The 23,010-nt window shown below is 36.2% G+C and overlaps 1 protein-coding gene and 1 pseudogene across 10 annotated transcripts in view; one reads left to right on the top strand and one right to left on the bottom strand.

Moving 5' to 3' along the window:
- The window catches only part of TDRD1 (tudor domain containing 1), a 41,584-nt gene that overhangs the window by 11,708 nt on the left and 6,866 nt on the right, over window positions 1-23,010 (bottom strand). For 6 of the 10 annotated variants that reach the window (XM_036223468.1, XM_036223464.1, XM_036223463.1 and 3 more), the window contains exons 4-20: window positions 17,130-17,274; window positions 16,419-16,454; window positions 15,517-15,622; window positions 14,345-14,408; window positions 13,400-13,504; window positions 12,995-13,174; window positions 12,344-12,487; window positions 11,643-11,814; window positions 10,481-10,567; window positions 8,476-8,643; window positions 8,246-8,353; window positions 7,374-7,544; window positions 6,563-6,805; window positions 6,037-6,174; window positions 3,243-3,353; window positions 2,330-2,500; window positions 392-667 (exon numbers count right to left, since the gene is read on the bottom strand). In XM_036223468.1, the coding sequence (XP_036079361.1) occupies window positions 392-667; window positions 2,330-2,500; window positions 3,243-3,353; window positions 6,037-6,174; window positions 6,563-6,805; window positions 7,374-7,544; window positions 8,246-8,353; window positions 8,476-8,643; window positions 10,481-10,567; window positions 11,643-11,814; window positions 12,344-12,487; window positions 12,995-13,174; window positions 13,400-13,504; window positions 14,345-14,408; window positions 15,517-15,622; window positions 16,419-16,454; window positions 17,130-17,274 (2,425 nt within the window). Of the gene's footprint in view, window positions 1-391; window positions 668-2,329; window positions 2,501-3,242; window positions 3,354-6,036; window positions 6,175-6,562; window positions 6,806-7,373; window positions 7,545-8,245; window positions 8,354-8,475; window positions 8,644-10,480; window positions 10,568-11,642; window positions 11,815-12,343; window positions 12,488-12,994; window positions 13,175-13,399; window positions 13,505-14,344; window positions 14,409-14,862; window positions 15,452-15,516; window positions 15,623-16,418; window positions 16,455-17,129; window positions 17,275-23,010 lie in introns of those variants that run through there. The other 4 variants (XM_036223469.1, XM_036223470.1, XM_036223471.1 and 1 more) reach the window with 3 other exon arrangements.
- On the top strand, window positions 22,832-22,953 carry LOC118604678 (annotated as a pseudogene).

Below are 23,010 nucleotides of genomic sequence, written 5' to 3'. Positions count from 1 at the left end.
GGATTTCGTGGGCATTACACAGAGTCTGATCTACAGTGGGAACCCTTGAACTTCTGCACTCCTCTGCTGCTCCCTGGAGCGTGGTGGTACTGTATTCCTGCAGTACATCCCACTTCCGTAGTATATTTAACATAATTCTTAAAATTTCTTTGAATGTTAAGGGATACATAGCTGTATGATGTATAAGTACATTAAAATGAGTACGGTGTTCAGTAAAACCATGTTCCAAAAAATTAATATGAAATGAACTTTAATAGCTTGCTATTAACCTATTTCCGCAAAGCATATTTCTACAGGAAAACTGTCATTTGGGATAGAACAATTTTCATAACCTATAAAAGCGAAGGATAACGTAAACTTAAATAACGAATAAATGCTTAAAAAATGTTACCTTGACACCCCGGGCCATCACTCTGAAGATCATGTTTATTGACAGGCCTGCTTTTTAGCAAGTCCTTCTGTGGTGAATTAGTTTTTAAAACCAGATGTTCATCAATCAGAACATCACTAATTATTCTGGGATAAGAGGTGGAAAGATCGGTGAGTTCGATTCCCACTCCATTTTCAGTGACTTCAACCACTCGGGCTTGGAGTTTTATCCCTGCAACGCACGTCTGAAATCTCGCTATGGCTTCTTTAGTCCAATGTTTGTTTCTAGGCTGTATATCTGGCAAAACAAACAAACAAACAAACAAAAACCAGCATCAAAAAGAATTCTGGACCCAAGCTGCATTTTTGCTTCAATAGTATCTAGGGCTGTGTCCTCGCCAACCATACTATCCAGGTCAGCAAAGCTGAGTTTTTTGGGTTTTTTCCTCCCAATACTCAGTTTTATTTCTCCATCCTCCAGGCCTGAGTTAACAATGCACTTGCAAATATCCTACTTCTTGCACTAATGTATCTTCGCCTGGCATTTTTCCAATAGGCAAAAAATAGGATTATTTCTATTAGAAGCCACCATTATGTTGTTACATACACAATGATGAGTTAACAGTTTTGCTGATGGAAGACATCCACCATACAATTTCACCTTTGTGGACAGTTTTCTAATAATAATTTCAAAATGTTTTAAACCAAAAATTATTTTTCTGGCATAATTTTGGCTTATACCCTTGTCTTCATCACAGTGATTCTCGAACTTGAGTGTGCATCTAAATTACCTATAGGGCTCGTTAAAACAGATTTTCAATTTAGTGGTAGGTCTTGTCTAGGAAACGAGAATGTACATTTTTAACAAGTTCTCATGTTGCTGCTGCTAGTTTGCGGGCCTCATTTCAAGAAGCACTGACATAAAACACGGTAATTAAAAACGATGACCCAAAACATACATAGGGTAAAATAAGCAAAAACAGATAAGCAAAAGAAAAAATGAAAAGTGCCTATGTTTCCAGACAAGACACTACTTTCATTTTGCTCTCTAACCTTCCACGATTTTTACATACATATGGAAGCACACGCATGCATATATATACTCATATTTCTTTTATAAATTTTTATAGTAATAATAATAGCTATTATTGGTATAATGCTAGCACTAACTGCTTTTCGTATTTTAATCTTTTATTCCTAGTGACTTAAGGAAGATACTGTTATTTGCCAGATGAGAAAGTGGAAGCAGAGTTAAAACAATGTGCCTAAGATCTCATAGCTGGAATGGAGCAGAGTTGGTTCCAGGGTCTGTCCTCTCAATTACAGTGCTATCCTGCATCTCTTTTATAATTTGCTTTCTTCACAGAAATCATGAACAATTCTTGTCAATAACACATACTTAATGTCACTCTAATGACCGCGTAACAGCAGCAAACAGTTAAATAGAACTTTATGAGTGCCAAGCGCTATTCTGAACACTCATTTAATCCTCACCACAACCTTAAGAAAAAGGTTACTACCATTATCCATTATATGGAGCAGTATCATTTAACCAATCCTCTAGTCTTGTTTAATTAGGTTGATTTGCTATTATAAACAGCAGTGTAATGAATTTCCTTGTAGGTAAACTTTGTGAAATGCCAAGGTTATTTCTTCGGGATAAATTACTAAAAGTAAAATTGCTATGACACACAGACAAAAGGTAGAAATACTTGAAGCTCTTAAGGAATCCTGCAAAATGCCTTCAAGAGAAAGCATCAATTTTGCCCCTGTCATAAGTATGGAAAAGCAGCTATCTCCCTACTTTGACATCAACAGGACATTCTGGACAGGAACTTAAAAAATACATTTCTAAATTTTATATTATAAAGCAAGATCTTTGAACTTACACAAAGTATTAAAATTACAGATAGTTAAGAAAATAGTTAAGACAGTTAAGATTTCTTATTCTGCACCATACCTACTAACCAACACTGTACCCCTTGAAACGGAAGTTTTAAAAATTTTGTTGGGAGCATTTGGAGTTCATCTGCAGTAACTTCTTCAATGTTTCCATAATCCACGAAATGTACTCTAACGTTTCCATTTGGGACAATTTCCTTGACTACAGCACGATACCAACTGCCATCACCTAGATTTAACACAAAGTTGATAACATGGAGTATTTCCCTTCTATTAACACTGGACGTTTTATCTTGAAAAAGACATAATTTGTCAAGCAGCTAATAAATTTGCTCTCTTCCCCAGATAATGCTTTAGTGTTTTATTTGGAAATCCCTAAAAGGAGAATATTCAAAATCAATTTTTAGAATATCTCCAAAATTTTTACAGCACCATACTTTCACATCTGATATAAAGATTTCATTTATCACCTATCCTTAAATAAACAGAATGTGAAGGTAAGACAATAAACTTGAACATGCTTGTCATTCTGGAAGACTTATAATGCTCTTACCAATAATGACAGATTGTTTTACTTGATACTTGCTTCTTGGTAAAATCATATAAAAAATAAATAGTAGAAAAAGTCTTGTATTGAAATTAAAGTGTTCCATCAAATTTATTTTCAAAGTAAATATACACAGGGTGACCAGAAGAAACAATGGATCTGCAGTGAACAGGTATTCCATTATCTAACTTATTTTAACATTATCAGAAATTCTGGAAAGCATTTAACAAAGTTTAGGCACAAAATTATCATTTGGAGCTTCCTTGTTACAGAGAGAGAATAAAAAGCATTAAACATTCAATCAATCTCAATTGTTAAAAATATTTGTTTAAACATTGGGAAGAAAACAGATTTAAAAATATGGGTTGAATATCAAGAAACAAATGGTTCTAGTAAAGTCAAGACTGCACCGACTTCAACTTACCTGCAAAAAAAGCACAACAAGGTTGCCCTATTTCTGCCTTAAAATCTTTAGACAACTTCTGCTGACAATATTCTGCTAGTGATTTATTCAAATCATTGAGTTTCTGTAAAGCTGAAAATACAATACACATATAACACTTATTGGAAAAAAACATGCAGAATATAGATTTGTCTTTAAAGGAGGAAAAGGTTTTAATCATAAAATTTCAAGTACATCTCTAAACAATCATTAAGTACACCAAATGCTTTCCTCTTCTTATTAAAAATTGGGCAAATAACTCATTATTTAGTTAATACTCTCAATAAACCCCATACCAACGATTTACTGACACAGCGACATGACTATGGCATTATTATCAGTATCCTAGAGCATGAGCTTTGCATATGGACAAGGGCCAGTGTACAAGTTGGTAGTGAAAGGAAAGTTACACACAAGCTGTCCTGAAGAAATATATATAGTAATTACTGAATGGATGGCACAGACAATGTCTGCTGAGGAAATGCAGAGATGAGCTCTGTGTGCTAAAGGTTTCACAGAGAAATCTGGAATACAATACATTTGATAGAAAAGGAGAGGATATTCCAGAAGGAAGAAATGTCTCTAAGGTAAAGTACAGATTCAGAGAATTAAGCAGTCAAAAACACAGTCTGGCAAAACAGAGACGTGGGAAGGTGAACCACTCAAGACAAACTCCAAAGACAGGCTTCAAAAGACAGACCATGGAGAGCTTTAAAATGCCAAGTAAAGGAATCTAAACACTAAAGAAGAAAAGGGAAAACAAATGTCTTTTAAATATATGGCTTAGGGACATTCACAGAAATGGAAATTAAATTATAATGAATTAGAATTGTCACCTTTCGGACAAGTCAAAATAAGAAAGTTTAAGGACACACCACAGGAAATGAGATGGGCGAAGGCACTCGCACATTGTTGGTTGGAGTTAGCTCAGCCGACCTCTCGAAAGCACAAGCATACATACCCTCGGGCTTAATTACGATTTTAGAAATTCATTCCATGGATACACTCTCAGAATAAAATCACAGAGTACAAAGAGTGTTTTAGTAATAAAAGCCTGGAAATACCAATCCTTTAGTCATCCGCGGCTAGGTTAATTAAACTAGAATAAATGTGCATAGTGAAATACCAGGTACCCATGAAAAAAAAAGGTGACTAAACATCAACGCTCAACACTGGATTGGATCCTGGAAGAGAAAAAGGACTTTAGCAGAAGTAGAAAAGGACATTAGTGGAAATGGAAAAGGACATCTAGTGAAACCCAAATAGAGTCTGGGGTTTAGTTCATAGCAAGGTATCCATGTCGGTCTCTTAGCTGTAGTGAAGGTACCACAATCATGTAAGATGTTAACTATAGAGGAAGTGCGGTGAGAGGCAGACAGAACTTCTCTGTACCATCTCTGCAACATTTCTGTAAATCTAAAATTATTCCAAAATAGAAGGTATATTAAAAATAAGAGAAAATATTATGTGAACTGATACTCAAAATAGAATGGGAGAAAAACACAAACTGTAAAATTTATTTATAATAATGCATACATAAAAAGGAATGTATACCTTTATACAAGCACTTATGTATAGAATATGTACTTCTGAAAAGATATTTAGAAAATTGAGAAGAGGAAGGAAAAGTTACTTTCCACTTCATACTCTTTTATAATTTTTAAATTTTGTACCATATGCTCATATAATCACCTATGAAAAAAAAAAGTAACTTTAAATCTTTAAAATTTTATCCTATATGAAATAGTAGCCTATCTACCAGAAGATTCTGAATAGATAACAAATCTCACAAATTAGGAGCCATATAGGGGCTTAGTTATCTAGTCTGGCATTCTCATTTGATGGATGGAAAATATAAGATTCGGAAATGTTAAAACCAATAAGGCTCACCAGAATGGCTCAAATGAAAAATACAGAAAACAGTGTGAGAATGCAGAGCAACTAGAACACTGAAATTGACAACTGTCATAATCATTTTGCAAACTGGCATTCATTGATCAAAGCTGAAAATACACATACTCTCTAAGAAACGAGAAATTTAATTCTGAGATACAATCAATGGAAATGCATGCGCATGTGAACTAAATTTGTTTGAATGTTAATACCAACATCATTTTATAGCTCAAAACTAGAAGCAGCGCAGTAAATGGCGGTATATTCATACACCGGAACACTATGCAGCAAAAAAATTCAAACTGAAGTTACATGTGAAAATGATAGTCCAGTCTCACAAATGAGTGGAAAAAAGCAGCAAGGTACAGAAGAGTACAATTTTACCATTCTATTTATGTAAAGTTCAAAACCAGAAAAAAATAATCTATTCTATTAGGAGACAGGATAGTATTTACCTTAGAAAGAGAAAGGGGATAAGGACAGGAGGAGACAGGAAAGAAACTTCTGCATTACAGATGTTTTATTTCTTGACCTAGATGTTGGTTATACAAGTGTTTTAACTTTGTGACAATATGTTTCGCTACACTCTTATTTGAGCACTTATTTATATGTACGTTATACTTCAATGACATCACAATTTAACTGTCAAAAAATGAACTTAGGAGACATTTGTAAAATCTAAACTGGTTTAAATACAGAGAGAGACTGTTGGATACAGAAATAAAGACTTAAAATGAAATGAAAAACAACTACGCATAAGCACATCCTTCTTGGAAGCAGAAAAACCCACTAGGCCCTTGGAAAGAGAATACTTTTTATCACTCAGTAAACTCATCTACACCAATGTATTTGTAAAAAAAAGTATAAATTCGAGTCAACTTACCATCCTCTTTAAGCACATGACAATAAAATTCTCCAGGACTATATATCATACAGACCACAACATCTACTGTTTGGTCAATAGCAAGTCCAACCCATGTCCACACCGGTGGATTTAGTTTTGCTTCTGCACCCAAGGGAACTGTGGAAATAAATGAACATTTTGCAAAACGAATGGCCAAAAAGGGGATGGGAGGTGGGGTTGCTGAGGAATCTGCTTTGGAAGAAGAAGAACTGAATTTTCAATGACTTCTTAGTGGCTTTATAGGAAAATTTATCAGTATTACAATCAACCATTACTACCCTCATTAAATTTATAATTCACATTTCTGAATGATATTCAGCTGCCAGTGATTCATAAAACTTTCAACAAATTTTCAGTTCTCAAATATACTCTTAAATGTATTTAGATAAATGCTTGATTTAAAAAGATGAAAGGTACTCAACATTGATTTTTTTTGTAAATATAGGAATCCACACATTCGCAAAACTATCTGAACCCCAACTTTTCTGGCTGAAATTTTACTTACCACTGGCTTCTTTCGTGTCACTCGATTTATCTGTCACGATCCCCTTTTCCCCAACCGCGAAGCCTGCGTCTATGAGGACTTGAGTAACTCTGACGCTAGGGGTCACAGATTTATCTACAAGCTCCACCAGGGAACTGTTTTCCAACTTGTCCGTCACTTTTACCGTGATAATTTTGTTCTGTACAATTTTTTTCATCAGACAAACAGCTTCTGGAGTCCAAATTCCTAATGATGGCTTTACTCCTAACAAAGAATTTTTAAAAGAATGTTAAAATATTCCTTACAGCAAGTATTTAGAAATTCAGCTCCTAACTTCCACAATGTTAAATTTGAGTTACCTACAATGAACACTGGAACCACAAAGCTCCATCTGAACAGAAGGATTTTCTAAACTTAAAACTAAGACAAGATCACTAAGAAAAGGCCTATAAGAAGCTATGTTTCTATGTAAAAAAAACCATAGTTCCATTGATAGGAAATGTTCAGAAAAGAAAATCTATAAATACAGAAAGCAGATATCTGGTTGCCTGGGAAGTGAGGTTTTATAATACTTATGTAGTTAATAGGCTTTTATGATATTTATAATGCAGGCTCCATCAACAGCAAAAAATACTCAATTTTATAACCACAGGTATCCTAAATTTTATTTCATAAAGTATTTCCTAAATGTTCTATTAAGGATTATTTTTGCACTAAAATAGGTCATGTCTAAACCTATTCCTTTTTCTTACCAGTAGTTTACTTTTAATTCTAATGCTTCTATTTTAAGTTTTAATGTTTTAAGAATTTGGGGATCATAAAAATGTCATACCTGCCAGCACACACTTTATAGCTTGCATTGGCAATTCCAACAACTTTGGAGTTATGGAACACAGTCTTTTCAAACTAAGGATTTCAAAGTTTCCATAATCTACATATCCAACCAGTACAGATTCTTCAGAAGCATAAGCCAAAACGGAGGCACGGTACCACTGATCATCCTCTGAAAAAAGGAGACTCAGTCTCAAATGATTTTCCAACGTAAATATAAACAAAACTTTTTCCTCCCAAATTTAGAAATGGTCATTTGTAAATTTTATTTTCATATACTATCAAGCTTTATTGATCAAGGAATGTTCTGCTTAACAGAAGCCTTCAACTCCTAAGGCATCACGCAGGGATAACTTCAGAATGAACACCTGGCAGTATGAGTCAACCAGACTCCACTAACCAAGCAATCATTTTACTGGAGACCTACTTGTATCTTCTCTTCTGTGAGGCCACTAAACCAACCTCCCTTCGGCCGAGAACCACAGAACCCAGTTATCGAAGGCCAGGCCGGTGCAGCTACAGAGGCTGTGCCATGACAGCTCTGTGCTTCCCTGCCCTCTCGCTATTCCAAAGAAAACTAGTGAGGCCACGGGAGGTTCCACATTCATATTCTGATGCAAACAGAAATATATGCGCCAATTACCAAAAATCACCGGGCTGATAAAACCATAAACAGCACCTCTTTTACCAACCATTCACACTCAAAGGCACTTTGATTCAGTTTAACTGGACAGATGTAAAAACATAACTGTGCACTTTAATACGCAAGTTCCAAATGCAGCCATCCAGTGCAAACTGGAGATTGTTTTATCTGTTTTTACTTAATCATAAGTTAAACAAACAAACAAACAAAAAATAATACTCTTTCTTTACCTGAGAACTGAGCACAACAGATGTCACCAATGGTTGGATAAAAATCCGAGCGTGGAGACACTCGACCACAGTACTCGCTAAGGGATGCCTGAAGTTCAGCGAGCTTATCTGTAGATATAGATCACATCTTAAACAAAAAAAATACAAATCTACACATTATCTTCATTTTTGCATGTTGAGTCTCTTGAAGTATGTTTTCTTGATAGCGTAAATCAAGAAAATTGACTTACGTCCATTCTGCAGTTTTTGACAAAAGAAGTCTTCTGGAGTCTGAATGTGGGAAACCACACCACAAAACTCATCACCTATATTCAAAGTTAACACTTTTGGGATTAAGTCACTTCTGTCTACAACAATTTTGTTTTCAGCTGTCATTTTTCCAGCATCTTCAGGATCACCTTATCAGAAAACAGAAGAAAAACTCATTTTGATTTGGTTTCATTAACACCATTTTTCAGTTTTTCAGACCCGACCATGTTCTTTCACACCTCTAGGCCTTAATATATGCCGTTACCCCACTGCACTGCAAATGCACTTCCAATTCCTTAGCTACCCAATTATGTCCTGCTCAGCGTGGTGTCACCTTGAAAGGCTTCCCCCCAAGCCCAGGTTGGGTGCCCTCCCCAGGTGCTCCCACTGTCCCCTGCACTTCCGCCGCCACACTGCTGCTAGGGTCTCCTCTCTGCGTCTGCACTGCACAGCTCCACAGAGCCGCCCTGAAGCAAACACGGCTCGGTGGATTTCTGCTCCTTCCACAGGCAACCTGCGCAGCATCTGCTGGGACTGATGACTCCCTCCTAGGACATTTACCCTTCTGTTGCTCTGGCAACACTGTCCCCATTCTCCTACCACCTCTCCCATCAGTTTCTCACTCGATGTAGTAGGCCCCTCACTATTTTTCCTCACTCCACATCCTCTTTGAGATGCCATCAACACTTCCAGTTTCAACCGTGACTACTGTAGACCAGGAAGGGTTTGGTTTTTCTCCTCTAAATGGCAAAAAATACTGTAAGCTTTTCAGCAGAGTTGTCACACCAAGATTTGTGTTTTTAGGGATCTCATCTAGGCAATAGCGTAAGAATATAGACAGGAGACAAAAGATAAAATCAGAAGGTTGTTGCAATTGTCTATGAAGGATAAGGATTCCTGAACTTAAACAAAAATAATAATAATAGGGGAAGGAAAAAAGACATATGCAAAGTACACTTAGGAAGAAAAATCAATAAAGACTTGTCAAACAATTAGCAAGAGAGGGGAGGTAAGAAGGTAGACGTAAAGATGAGTCAAGTTTATTTATGTAACAGGATGCTTTTAATCATGCTCCACTAATCTGGCAATCCCTTCTGGATGAATGAGCAGAGACAATGAGGTATGTCTACACCTAAAGTACAGTCACGTACCGCAGTGTTTCAGTCAAGGATAGACCGCATATACGACAGTGGTCCCATAAGATTATAATGAAGCTGAAAAATTCCTATAACCTAGTGACTTCACGGCAACATAACACCCTAGCACAACACATTACTCAGTGTTTGTGGTGATCCTGGTGTAAACAAACCTACTGAGTTGCCAGTATAGCACACACAATTACAGTAGAAGGCCTACCTACGTTTGTGTAAGTACACTCTACAATGTTTGCACGATGACGAAATTGTCTAACGACATATTTCTGAGAACATATCCCCATCGTTAAGCAGCACACGACTTTAACTCATAAAGGAGAGAGCAGACTATGAGAAACAACACATAAGAGTAGGCAATGAGAAAATAAAATGCTAATGGCAAATTTTTTGGCTCTCATTAGAATAAGTGAAAAGGACACACACGATTAAAAGTAAAATTTAAGAGGAAACACCATCCAACTAGAACGGAATGTAATGGCCCTGTTTATTATTGCTGGAATACCGAAGTAAGGAAGAAAAACAAATTAAACTAAGGAAATGTTAGCTAAAAATCCCTCAGCCCAAAGTGTTGATATTTACTACTTGTAGTCTCTGATAATTATCATGTCAAGGATTAATCTGGAAGACAGGGAAGAAAAATAGGCAGGGACAACTGAGATTAGAAATAATATATCAGTAAATGAAAAGCATCATCTCTCTTATCTAAAGTTCATAGAATGCAGCATCACTATTAATTGGGCCGTGTGATAGCTGTGCTTTTCCTGTTTAGTAGAGAAGATATTCTTCGATAACTGAAGTAATTTTATTGTTCAGTATTAATCTGTATACTCACATTGATCTTCACTTTGCTTCTTAGAATTTGGTCCCTTGGGTATTAAGCCATATCCCATTTCTACAAGCACATGGTCTAAGAGTTTTCCTAAAAGTGATTAAAAAAATAAATCTACACTGAGATATTATACCAAGTAGTAAATGCATAAATACAAATGAGTCATTATCACATGATTTAGAGATTATAGCTATTAATTCGTTGGCATATTTCTTACCAGTTTAGTTTCTATGTGCAAAATATCGTTTAGTAATCCTCAGCTTTAAAAATTGCAGCAAAATTCCGTCATTCCTTAACAAATTTAATAAAAATATTTCACTTCAAAATTCTAATTAACTTGAAAAATTCAGTACTACCTCACTGGCAAGCTTAGAACGACCACCACTGGAGAGAAAAAATGAATTCAAAAGACAAGACTACTTTTTCTCAGCTATAAAGTATGGCTGAAATAATGGTTAGCCAGCACTGACATGAATAGCAAGTTCTCTGAATAACATACAAAAGCTGAAGTCATACATGAAACACACATAGCAATAAAACAAAACATACAGATTTTGTATTTCATTTCGCAATAGGACTAACTGCATTTTCTACTGAGTCACTGAGTGACACTGGGCCTCTAAAAGTAGAGGGGTGATACCTTGGGAACTGAAAGGCAATTTTAAGCAAAGTGTAAAAAATCGCTTTTCAAACTGATATAAAGCCAGAATGGAAGAACAGGATTCTGAAGTGTTTACATTTCCACAAGTTGAATACTATGTACTTATGGTCTCAGTACTAACGAAATACAGTTCTATGAGGGCGGTTCAAAGAATAAGCAATGATGAGGATAATGAATGAATTCATACAAAAACCCCTGAATTTCTCAATAAAGGAGTAGAAATCAGGATTAGATATTACCATGGCCATATATTAAAAAGATTATATACCTATCCTCACACTAAGTCTAGATCTAGCCTTTCATCCATCCAATTCTATGAATTTGTGCCATGTCTTTGACAAAGTGCCAATTCCAAGAGCAGGACCAAGGCCACGTTTCCAGTCACAGTCTGAATGGCCCCAGAGCAGAGCTTACCTGGCCTCAGATCATGTTTTGATTTCTTCTCTGAGTAACAGATAGAGACTAATATCTTAAGCATTCCATTTAGAAAGACTCAGATCTTACCTGAATTTGGCAGCATAACATCAACGGCAAAGGTAACCACTTCCTCTTTTAAGATGTCGACAATCTTTATAAAGCAGTATTGCTCCATTAGCAGTGATTTAATAGTTTTGATACAATCATTGCTCCAATTCCCCTCTGCTGGGATAACACTGGCCACAAAGCACTTTATGGCCTAAAAGATTTTGTGCGAATTACTAAAAGAAATTAGTATTTGAAAATGACTTTTTCTAATCATGTGATGATGTTTAAAAGATGATGTGCGTCATGCAGAAAATTTATCAAATATTCAAGTACTAACCAAATAAACAATTTTTAAAATTTTAATTTTAGATAATTTTCTGCATAATTATTTTTCTCTCTGGGCAACTCTATCCATAATGCTTTGACTTTTGGGACCTGAAGCTTGAGAAGTTGATGAAAAGATAATAATTACCCCTCAATGACAGATAAATTCATGTCACTTCCAAATAATGTAATAACTATAGAAATGGTTGTTTTTAAAGAGCAGATTGATAAGATGCACCTAAAAATACCAACAGTTTCTCACCTGAGGCAGTACCTAGCCAAGAAAACCAATGAGTGTTTACCTATGTAGAAAAATATGCCAATAGGTATTTTTTAATAATAACCATGGCAGACTAAACAAGCAACCCAGCTCCTTTGAGACACTACTAGAGATTTAGAAAGTAAAAGAGACTTACACAAGGCGGGAACAAGTCAATGTTTCTAGTTAGTTGGTGAATTCTGTTTACTGGAATTATTTCTTCATTTCCGTAATCAATATATAAGACTTGTGCTTTCTTCTGCAGCACATCAACGTCTTGTATAATTACTCTGTTCCAGGTCTGAAAACGAAATAACACAGCACTCTGCTTCAAAACAGCTTTTCACAATCTTAGGTTTAAAAACTCTCAACCAACCTATGGAATGTGCAAAGAAAAGGGTAAGGTTCTGAGGCATTCAATAAGTTAACATAATATTCTAAGAATCTTGCTAAGAAATCCCTAAAACTGTCTAATTAGGCCACTTTACTATATGCAACTATTACCAAGCTATTCTAGCCAAGTAGACACTGTGAAACACTAATGTCTCAGCTACATAAATAAACACGAGCTTTAAGACTAGCAATGAGTGTAGCAATTGAGGCACCTATAAACAGAGCTGGAGAGGGCTGGGACAGGGAGGAAGTAATCAAGCAGAGCCTGGAATACTGACTCAGGAAGAGAAACAGGAGTGCAACCGCAGTCTGGCTTTTAAGGCATCTAATGTGTCATTAAAGCTCCGGTGTCAAGTCGATATGACCAAAGTAAATTAAAACATCCTAGTAAATAATTCATTTCAATAGAGATTACCTGGTCCACACTGTACTTGGCAACACAAACTTCCCCCTTAACAGGAACATAATCTTCCTCCTGCGCATTTGCATATATTTCCTTTAAGCTCGCAGAGAGTTGGTTCATGTATTCTATAACTTCTGAAGAGTATAACTGCACATAAAAGTCACTTGGGTGTTTGAATTCAGTAACTGTACCCTTTCAAAGATAAAAAAGATGTAATAATTCACTGGGAACACACGCAAACGTGAATTTCTTAAAGCTTTATAAGTAGGATACAATAAATGTTGTAGACAGGTTTTGCAATCTTTATGAACATTCATCAGATTATATTTTGTAGCTACCTATTTTTACCAAAATAGGAAACAAGGAAATTAAAATCTATACTTCTCTGGATCTCTGTGGAGATTAAACAATAAATACCTTTATTTCCATGGTTTTCCTGAGTTGTAGAGGTCTCAAATCAGAAAACATTGTTTTATCAGCACAAACGGTTATTTCTTTAGTAACTCCAAGTGAACAGTCACCCTGTTTTGAAAAAAAAACCATAAGTGAGTTATATATAAGCACATTTCAATGATACTATGACCATTATTTGCTGGAATCAAGGCCAAATTAGCCTGATTCTTAAGTCTGAATAACAGAAAAATTGTGCACACCTTCAAAAGTCCCTAAAACCCATGGTCCACAGGCAGGGTACACAACACTGGGATCACCCAAGAATCATGTTGTGACAGTGAAGATAATGTTGCGTTTACATATAAATACTTTTTCAACAAGGTCTGAGAATTTAGAGTTTATTAACATTTCAGCGCAGTGGCCTCTGGCAGGAGACTGCCTTTCTGGCCTCTTAACCTTGGGGTTTGTCGATAAGGACTGAGGAAAGAGCCATCCTGTCTTAGAACAATATCTAACCCCACCCTGCACAGAACAAAACTCCCAGGAACCCCACTAAGACATGTACCAATTTTTTTTTCAAGTATCAGCCAGAGAAAGCTAAAAACTATAAATGAGTTAAATACAACCGATATTTTTCAGATTCCCAATGATTTAGCACATATAGTTATCTAAATAGAAGAAAGATATTAATAGAAAAAAAAGCTCCTGAGATAACTGTGCCCTCTGAGAATGCAGTGCACAAAGCTAGGGAACGTGTGCCTGCAGGAACTACAAAGGGACTCTCTCAGTAATCCAAGTGATTTTACGCTGAGACACAACCATGGCAAGCCCTTTTGGGAAAAAGGCTGGGCATAAACAATTCTCAATGACCTCCAATAGCCATCAAGTCAACCACTAAGGTGTGCAGATTTATTCAGCAGGAAACTTATTCTTAAACAAACACTAGTGAAAGGGAGAAATAAGCCATACCTCATTTTTCACTTCCATGTTCTTTGTTTCAAAAGGTGATTTATTATCTTCAAGTTTGTGGAAACTGAAATAAAGCAACTGATTATAATATTTACAGTACAGAGCCAATTAAGAGTAGGGGCCACAATTATGTTAAAGTCTCAATCAACAAAATCCAGAAAGAGCAAAACAGCTTCTTCTAGACAGAATCACAGCAGTAACAAAACAAAACAACTCAATGCTGTCTATGCAATGGTCCACCCTGTGCACAGGGAGACAGCCACAATCTCCAAGCCTCAGTTTTCTTATCTGGAGATAATCCCTACATCACCTAAACAAAGTTTTGAGGGTCAAACGAGGTTATATATGTGAAATTGTTTTGTAAATTAGCAAATACCATGCAAGTAAGATTTATGTATTTCAAAATCACAATTCAAGAAGCACTGTGAGAGATCCCCTTGTTAAAACTGAGTAAAGTATACATGCTTAAAAGTAAGGCCTTCTAAAGCTATAGTCATTATAAAAACAAACTCACTTACGGATCTAACTCAATGTTGTGGAAAAATCCCAAAAGCTCCAAAACCCAGTCCAATGAAATATCAAACAGCAACTCAGAGAGAAGGAGAATTCAAATTTATTACGCACGGTCTCAGACAAGCTAGTGCTCTGAAGATCTGGCCAGTGGGCTCAGTTATTACATTCCCTTTATAGGAAAATTTTGCATAATCTGGTTAGTTTGAACAAAAACTATTACATATAGCAGGAGTTGCTACACTGATTTCAAGTAGTAACATAGAGAAGGGCAGGAGTTGCTATGGGTAACCAGTAAACACAAATTGTCACAGAGAGTGGGGACCTGCTGGGGTACAAACAGTTGCATTTATAAGTCAAGCAAAGTGCCAGGGAGCTCTTGCATGCAACAAGGCTATCTGCAGAAAGCAAGCACATTTACAAAAGCAGAAAGCTGACTGGTTTTTCATGAAATTCCCTAAATTTCCTCTTCATTAAAACGTACTAATAAAATTATATTTGTGAAAACTGTAAAGTTCTTCACTTCAGATTTGTACACTTTGTTATACCACAATAAGTAAAAAGTAACAACCTCTATACAGTTAAAGCTTTCTTAACTGATTTGATCCTTATACTACTCCGAAATGCTATATTCTCTAATGGATGAAAAAAATCACACTTACTTTTGCTGCACAGGTTTGCACACGATGCTGTGTGCTGACCAGTCCCCTCTTTGGCATGCTATGGAGCAGTAGTACGTCTGCTTACACTGGGAACACCTCAGCGACCCTACAGAACACATCACCATTGTTTTATTTTAAATATCTGTTGCCCGAAGCCAAATATTTTTTAAGACGATACGTATCAAACACCATTCTATCAATCTCCTCAAGAAGATTATACTGTTTATGATTAGGTGTAAGATTGAACCTTTAAGGCTCTTCTCAAAATGCAGAGAGAGTGCAAAGATGAAAACGAGAGGGAGGCCAGACTGGAAACATAACTGACTTTCCTGAAGTAGAGCCCAGAACCCATGTCAGCAAAGGAACAACGAAAGGAAATAGGTAACTTGTAGCAGTGAACACAGATCTGTGCAAGCAGACTTTGACGTGGCTTACCTTGTGCCATTAAAAAAATATAAAACAAAAACCAACGAACAGAATCACACCTAGGAAAACCCAGGAAGCGTTTGAAATAAAGTATTTTTAAAAGCCTACGAGTATTTAGGCAGAGACAAATAATCTAAAAACAAGTGAACAACAAAAAAAAAATAACAACAAAACAAGGCCGGTCTCGAATGCCTCCACTTAAAAAGAAACAAAAAACAAAGGTGCTAAATATCTAAATAGCCAGGAAACACATGAAAAACAGCTCAAGATCACTGATTGTGAGAGAAATGCAAATTAACACCACAATGAGATACCAGTACACACCCACGAGAAGGCCTAAAATTAAAAAGACTGAAAATTCCTAATGTTGACAAAGATGTGAGCAACCAAACCTCATCACCACTGGGAAAGTAAAACGAGACAACTACTTTCGAAAACGGTTTGGCTGTTTCTTATAAAGTTAAACATATACCTACCCTTTTGACTCAGCAATTCTATTCCTAGGTATGTACCTAGGAGAAATGAAAACATATGTCCACACAAAGACTGGTGTAAAAAATAGAGAGAGCTCTAGTCATAATAGTCCAAAGCTGGACACAGTGAAATGTTCAACAAACGAACAGATAAATAAATTGTGGTATAATCATACAGTGGAACACCACTCAGCGACAAACAAAAAATAATTAGTATACATGCCACAACATGGACGAATCCAAAATTATTATCCTAAATGAAAAAGCTTCATACAAAAGAATCCACACTGTATTACTCCATTTATATGAAATTCTGTAACTGGAAAAATTGATTCATGGTGGAAAAACGACAGTACCAGTGGCTGCCTCGAAGGGGGCCTGGGGCCTGGGGAGGACGGGAGGAAACGTCCTACGACAGACATAGTCTACATCTTGACTGTGGCGTGAATTTGTACATTTCAACGCATGGGAAGTTTTATCTCAAAAAAATAAATAAATAAATAAACCTATAAAAATAATCAAGTAAAGAAGCAGTAAGAGGAGGTACAGACGAACGAATGACAGTATGCTGATATCTGCTAAAACTGAGAGGCGAATACACGGTTTATATATACTGTTCTGTTTATACTTAATATGTTTTAAATTTTCCACAATAAAAATATTTTCAAATGTGTAGAAATATAATCTATTGACGTCTGAGCATGACATCCTTACCAAACAGGCCACAGAGATGGCAAGTAGTTGACCGAAGAGGAGGTCTTAAGGAGTTGAAGAGCGCTGGATTATTTATGGACAGGGAATTCTCAACCAACTTGTGTATTTTTTTTGACTTTGCAGGAGACACATTATTGCTAGGCTTCTATTAAGAAAAGAGAACAGCAATATTAAAACGATGTATTTTAAAATACTAGATTTGGGATTTCCTCTTCTAGGAAAATAAAGCAGATATACTTTTCCCTATTCCTCCCACTAAGCACAACTAAAAACTATAGATTTATATGCAAAACAAACACATAACCCAACCCTGAAAGAAGGGAGCAGACAGGCTAGGACTCTTGAGACCCGCAGAAGGACATGGCGATGAGTTCTTTGAGTTCTCTTTCTGCCTCATACATCCCAGGCAGGGTGCTGGAGAAGCCAGAAACCCAGAAACACCAAAAAGCACCAAGAGTAAAAGCCCCAACAAAAATCTTGCGCTCTCTAGCCAAAACCTGGAAAGGGGCAGTCCAGCAAGACAGAAAACTTTTTATCAACAACTAATTTAGCCAAACAAATACCACAGAAAAAACTGTGGCCTCACTCCCATCAGCAGATGCGGAGTGGGGAGCTCGGACTTCAGCTTTCGCCCGCACTCTCCCGCCAGGAGGACGGTATCAGACAAGGCCAACAGAGCAGAAAGTCGGCACTTCAGGCCTGCAGGAGACCACGTGGGGAACCTGGGCTTCCACCTGGCAGTAACCCCACCCCTAGCAGGACTGAGATGATGTAAGAGGAAACCTCATACACAGCCGAACTTTTTCACCACCATTCCATTTTAATGAGTGTCTCCAAACCCTCCCATCTCCAATCTTCCCTCTGGACTGGCCTCTCTCGCCCCACCTCACCCCACCCATGTCGGTTAAGAGTACACGGGGTCTACAGCCATGCCACCCTCAACAAGCCCAATCCCGTCGGATCTCAGAAGCTAAGCAGGATTAGTACTTGGATGGGAGGCCACACAGGAAGACCAAGTGCTGTAGGCGTAAAAAATAGAAAATAAGGGATTGTAAACTGACAAAGTCCCTGCAATCTGTGAGGTCAACCATGGGTTGCCTCATCTTAAAAAAAAAAAAAAAAAAAAAAAAAAAAGGAGTACATGGGAAGCAGTAACGAGGCACTCGCCACTCAGCCAGGGAGGTACCATATGAGGCCTCCTGGGAAGCTGGGACTCCCACCCTCACTCGGCAGCACGGAAGAGCACCCCCTCGGGTGCCGACAGAGGCTGCGTGGGAAACCTGGACAACTCCTCCCAAATGGCATCGCCCCCCCCCCAGATGGAGCAGTGTCAGAAGAAGTTGGCCAAAACAGAAAATTTAAATGACCGCATTTCATAATATAATACCAGAAATGTCCCAGTTTCAACAGGAAAAAACTTGTCATACCAGAAACTAGGAAAATCACAACTCGATTAAAAAAAAAAAATCTAAAGATGTCATCATCAAGATGACAGAGATGTTGAGCTTCTCTGACGGAGATTTTAAAGCGGCCATCGATACTTCAACAAGCAATTGTGAAACATGAAAATAGCCTCAGAAAAGAAACAGGAAATATAAGGAAGAACAAAACGAAAGTTTTAAAACTGAAAGGCATAATAACAAAAAGTAAAAATGTAATGAGTGGCCTCAACATCAGATGGAGGGGGCAGAGGAAAGAATCAGCGAACCTGAATATTAAATAATAGAAACTGCCTAATCTGAACGACAAGAGAAAACAGAGTGGGGCTGGGGGTGAATGAGCAGAGTCCCAGGGACCTTTACGACTAAAACAAAAGATGTAACATCCACATCATCAGAGTCCCAGAAAGAGAGAAGAGAGAAGGCAGGGCTAAAGAAGTAATCAAATAACAGCTAAAACTTCCAAAATTTGGCAGAAAATATAAATTTAAAAATTCAAAAAGCTGAGTAAACCCCAAAGAGAAGAAACTCAAAGAAATCTACATGAAGATAGATCTTAGTCAAATTTCTTAAAGCTAATAACAACGAAAAAAGCCTAAAAGCAGAGAGGGAAATGACATCTTAGCTAGAGGGAAAAAACAATTCAAAAGAGAATAGATTTCTCATCAAATACCATGGAGGCCAGAAGGACGTGGCAAGACACTTCTCAAGCGCTGAAAGAAAATAACGGTTTAGTAACTAAGAAACTTAGCCGAGAAGAATATCTTTCAAAAATGAAGAGAATATCAAAAATGAAGAGAATACCGAGACATTCTTAAATAAAAATAAAACTGACGGAATTTGTCACCTATTCTAAAAGCATGTGAAAGGAAATGATAAAGGAAAGTGTTAGAACAAAAGGGGAGGAAGAAAACAAATAAAAACATAGATACATACGATAGACTTTCTTTTGAGAGTTTCATAAATTATGTTTTACAGTTCAAGCAAAAATTACAACACTGTCTGAAATGGTTCTAAATTTATTCAGAGAAGATATTAAAGACATAAATGAGGGAGACTAAATGGTTGTAAAGAAAAGTAAGGCGTTCACACTTTACCCAAACTGGTAAAATCATGACACCAGCAGATATGATAACTCTTATACATATAATTTAATACGTAGTGCAACTATTGAAAAAGTTTAAAATTCCAAACATATGTAAACTAAACAATACGGTTCTAAAAAAACTCATGAGTCAAAGGAGGACATCTCAAAGAAAATAAAAATACACAGAAATAGAAGAAAATGAAAATAGAGCATATCAAAATTTGTGAGACAGAGTTAAAACACTGTCAACAAGGAAACTCAGAGCACTATATTCACATATTAGAAAAGAGGAAAAGTGTCATATCAATAATCTAAATTCCCATCTCAAGAACCTAAAAGTTAAGAACAAAACTGGCCCAAAGCAAGCAGAAGAAAGGAAACAATAAAGACAAAAGCAAAATAAAATTAAAAACAAAACCTTGGAGAAAAACCAATGAAACAAAGACCTGGTTCTTTGAAAAGATCAATAAAATTGACATATGTCTAGCAAATCTGACAATGAAGAAAATAGAAATTAACAGTAACAGAAACAAAACAGGGCATATATTATTATAGCTGGTGAAGGCATAGATATAACAGATTATTTTGAACTCTATACACACAAATTTTATAATGTAGACAAAATGAACCAATTCCTCAAAAATCACACATTATCACAATATGAAAAAGATAACTTAAATATAAACCATTTTAAAACTCCTAAAATGGAAATCTCCAGGCCTAGATGGTTTTCACTGAAAACCACCAAATGTTTAAAGAAAAATTAACACCTATACAATCTCTTTTCTAGAAAGCTAGTATTACCTTAATATCCAAACCATACAAATACAGTAGAAAAGAAAAAATTACAAAGATCTTGCATGAAAATATGTAAAAATCCTTACCAAAACGGTATCAAATATAATTTAGCAAAATATAAAAATAATTGCACACCATGACCAAGTGGGATTTATTCTAGGGATGCAAAGTATTTTAAAAACAAATCAGTATAATCCACCAAATCAATAGGCTAAAAGAAAAATTACAATATTAATGAAGAAAGCATTTTTAGAAATTTAATATCTATTCATGATTTTTAAAAATCAGAAAAGCAAGAAGAGAAAAATTCATCGACTTCATAAAGATCTACAAAATCTTACAGTTAACATTTTACTTCATAGTGAAACACTCAGTGCTTACCCTCTAAGTCTAGAAACAAAGCAAGACATCCACTTCACATCTCTTATTCAACATAGTGCTAGAAGTTCTAGCCAATGCGGTAAGGCAAGACGAGGAAATAAAAAGCACATACACTGAAAAGAAATAAAACAGTCCCTAATTGTAGATGACATTATTGTCTATGTACAAATTCCCAGGGAATCTACAAAAAAATTCCTAGAACTAATAAGTAACTTCAGCAAGGTCACAGGATACAAGATGAACATGCAAAATCAACCATATTTATATACACATTAGCAATGAACATGAGGACACACGAAAATAAAAAATATAACAGCATTTACAATTACTGAAAAATAAAAAAAATACTTAAGTATAAATCTAACAAAACATTCACAAAATTTATAAGCTGAAAACTACCAAGCGAAAGAAATAAAAGATCTAAATAAACGGAGAGATTCTGTTCAAGGATTATAAGATTCCACACACCAAAGATGTCAATTATAGGTTTAATGCGATTCCTATCAAAATCCCAGGAAGATTTTTTTTTTTGTAGACATAGACAAGATTACACTAAAATGTTTATTGGAAAGCAAAGAAACTAGACTAGCTACAACAATTTTTGAAAGAGAGAGAAATCACTCTACTCAATTTCAAAACTTCTTACATAGCTCCCGTATTGCGTGGTGTTGGTGGAGGGACAGATCCATAGATCAATAGAAAATAGAAATTCTAGTATAGAGCTGCACAAATTTCTGACAAGAGTGCAAAAGCAATTCAGTGGAAAAGACAGCATTAAAAAAAAAATTTGACCTCAGCCTAAGTCTGATAAAATTAACTCAAAATGGACCAAACTTCAATATAAAACTATAATACGTTTTGGAAAAGAAACCTCGAAATTTTCTAGATCTAAAGTAACAAGTTCTTAGACTTGACACCAAATATATCCATTAAAGGGAGAATTGATCAGGAGTTCATTAAAATTAAAAACTTCGCTCTACTAAACATCCTGTAGGAGAATAAAAGGCAAGTGCCAATGTGGGAGAAAATATCTGCAAATCACATATTTGACAAAGGACAAGGCTCTGGCATATATAAAGAACTTTCAAAACTCAGCAGTAAAAAAATAAACAATCCAAATTAGGAAATGGATAAATACACGAAGAAACATTTCACCAAGGATACACAGAGGGCAAATGAGCCATGAAAAGATGTTTATTATTAGCCATTAGGAAAATACAAATTAAAACCACAATGAACTATCACCGCACATCTGTAGGAATGGGGAAAATAAAAATATTAACCCCAGTAAACGCTGATGAGGTTGCTGGATGCAGAGGAGCTGGATCACTCATATATTCTTGGCGGGAATATAAAATGGTATTGGCACTCGAGACGAACTGGCAACTTCTTAAAAAACTAAATATGCAACTACTACTATGATCCAGAAATGGCACTCTTGGACATTTATCCTAGAGCAAAAAACTAACAAAACAACTTATATTCACATAAAACCCAACACACAAATGTTAATAGCAGTTTTAGCTGTAACATCCAAATGTACTCAATGGTTGAACAAGCCATGGACTACTACTCAAACTACGGATACATCCAGCAACCTAACCTAGATGAATCTCCAGATAACTCCACTGAGTGAAAAAAATCCAATCCCAAAATGATTCCATTTATATAACATCCTTGAAATGACAACGTTTTAGAAGGATGCGTTAGATTAGTTGTGTAGGAGGTTAATGAAGGGGAAGAGGGAGGGGCAGGAGGTAAGCAGATATGGCCATAAAAAGGCACATAAGGGACCTGTGTAGTAAAGGAAATGTTCTATATCATGTCAATGTCAATATCCTAGGTGTGATGTTACACAACAGTTGTGCAGTATGCGACCATGGGCAGAAACAAGGTAAAGGCCAGGCAGAATCTCTACCATTTATTCCAACTGCATGTCAATCTACAATTACCCAATAAAGAAAAGTTGATTTTTTTTCTTAAGAAAGGTACTAGTTGTCTATGGCCATGCCACCCTGAACGAGCCTGATCCCATCTGATCTCAAAAGCTGAGCAGGGTCGGGCCTGATTAGTACTGGGATGGGAGACCACCTAGAAAGATCATCAGGTGCTGTAGGTGTAAAAAATAAAAAAATAAAGAGATTGTAAGCTGACAAGGTCCTTGCAATCTGTGAGG

This window comes from Rousettus aegyptiacus, unplaced genomic scaffold (assembly GCF_014176215.1).
Source record: "Rousettus aegyptiacus isolate mRouAeg1 unplaced genomic scaffold, mRouAeg1.p scaffold_m13_p_6, whole genome shotgun sequence".
Taxonomy (NCBI): domain Eukaryota; kingdom Metazoa; phylum Chordata; class Mammalia; order Chiroptera; family Pteropodidae; genus Rousettus; species Rousettus aegyptiacus.
This window is presented reverse-complemented; position numbering and strand designations above follow the sequence as displayed.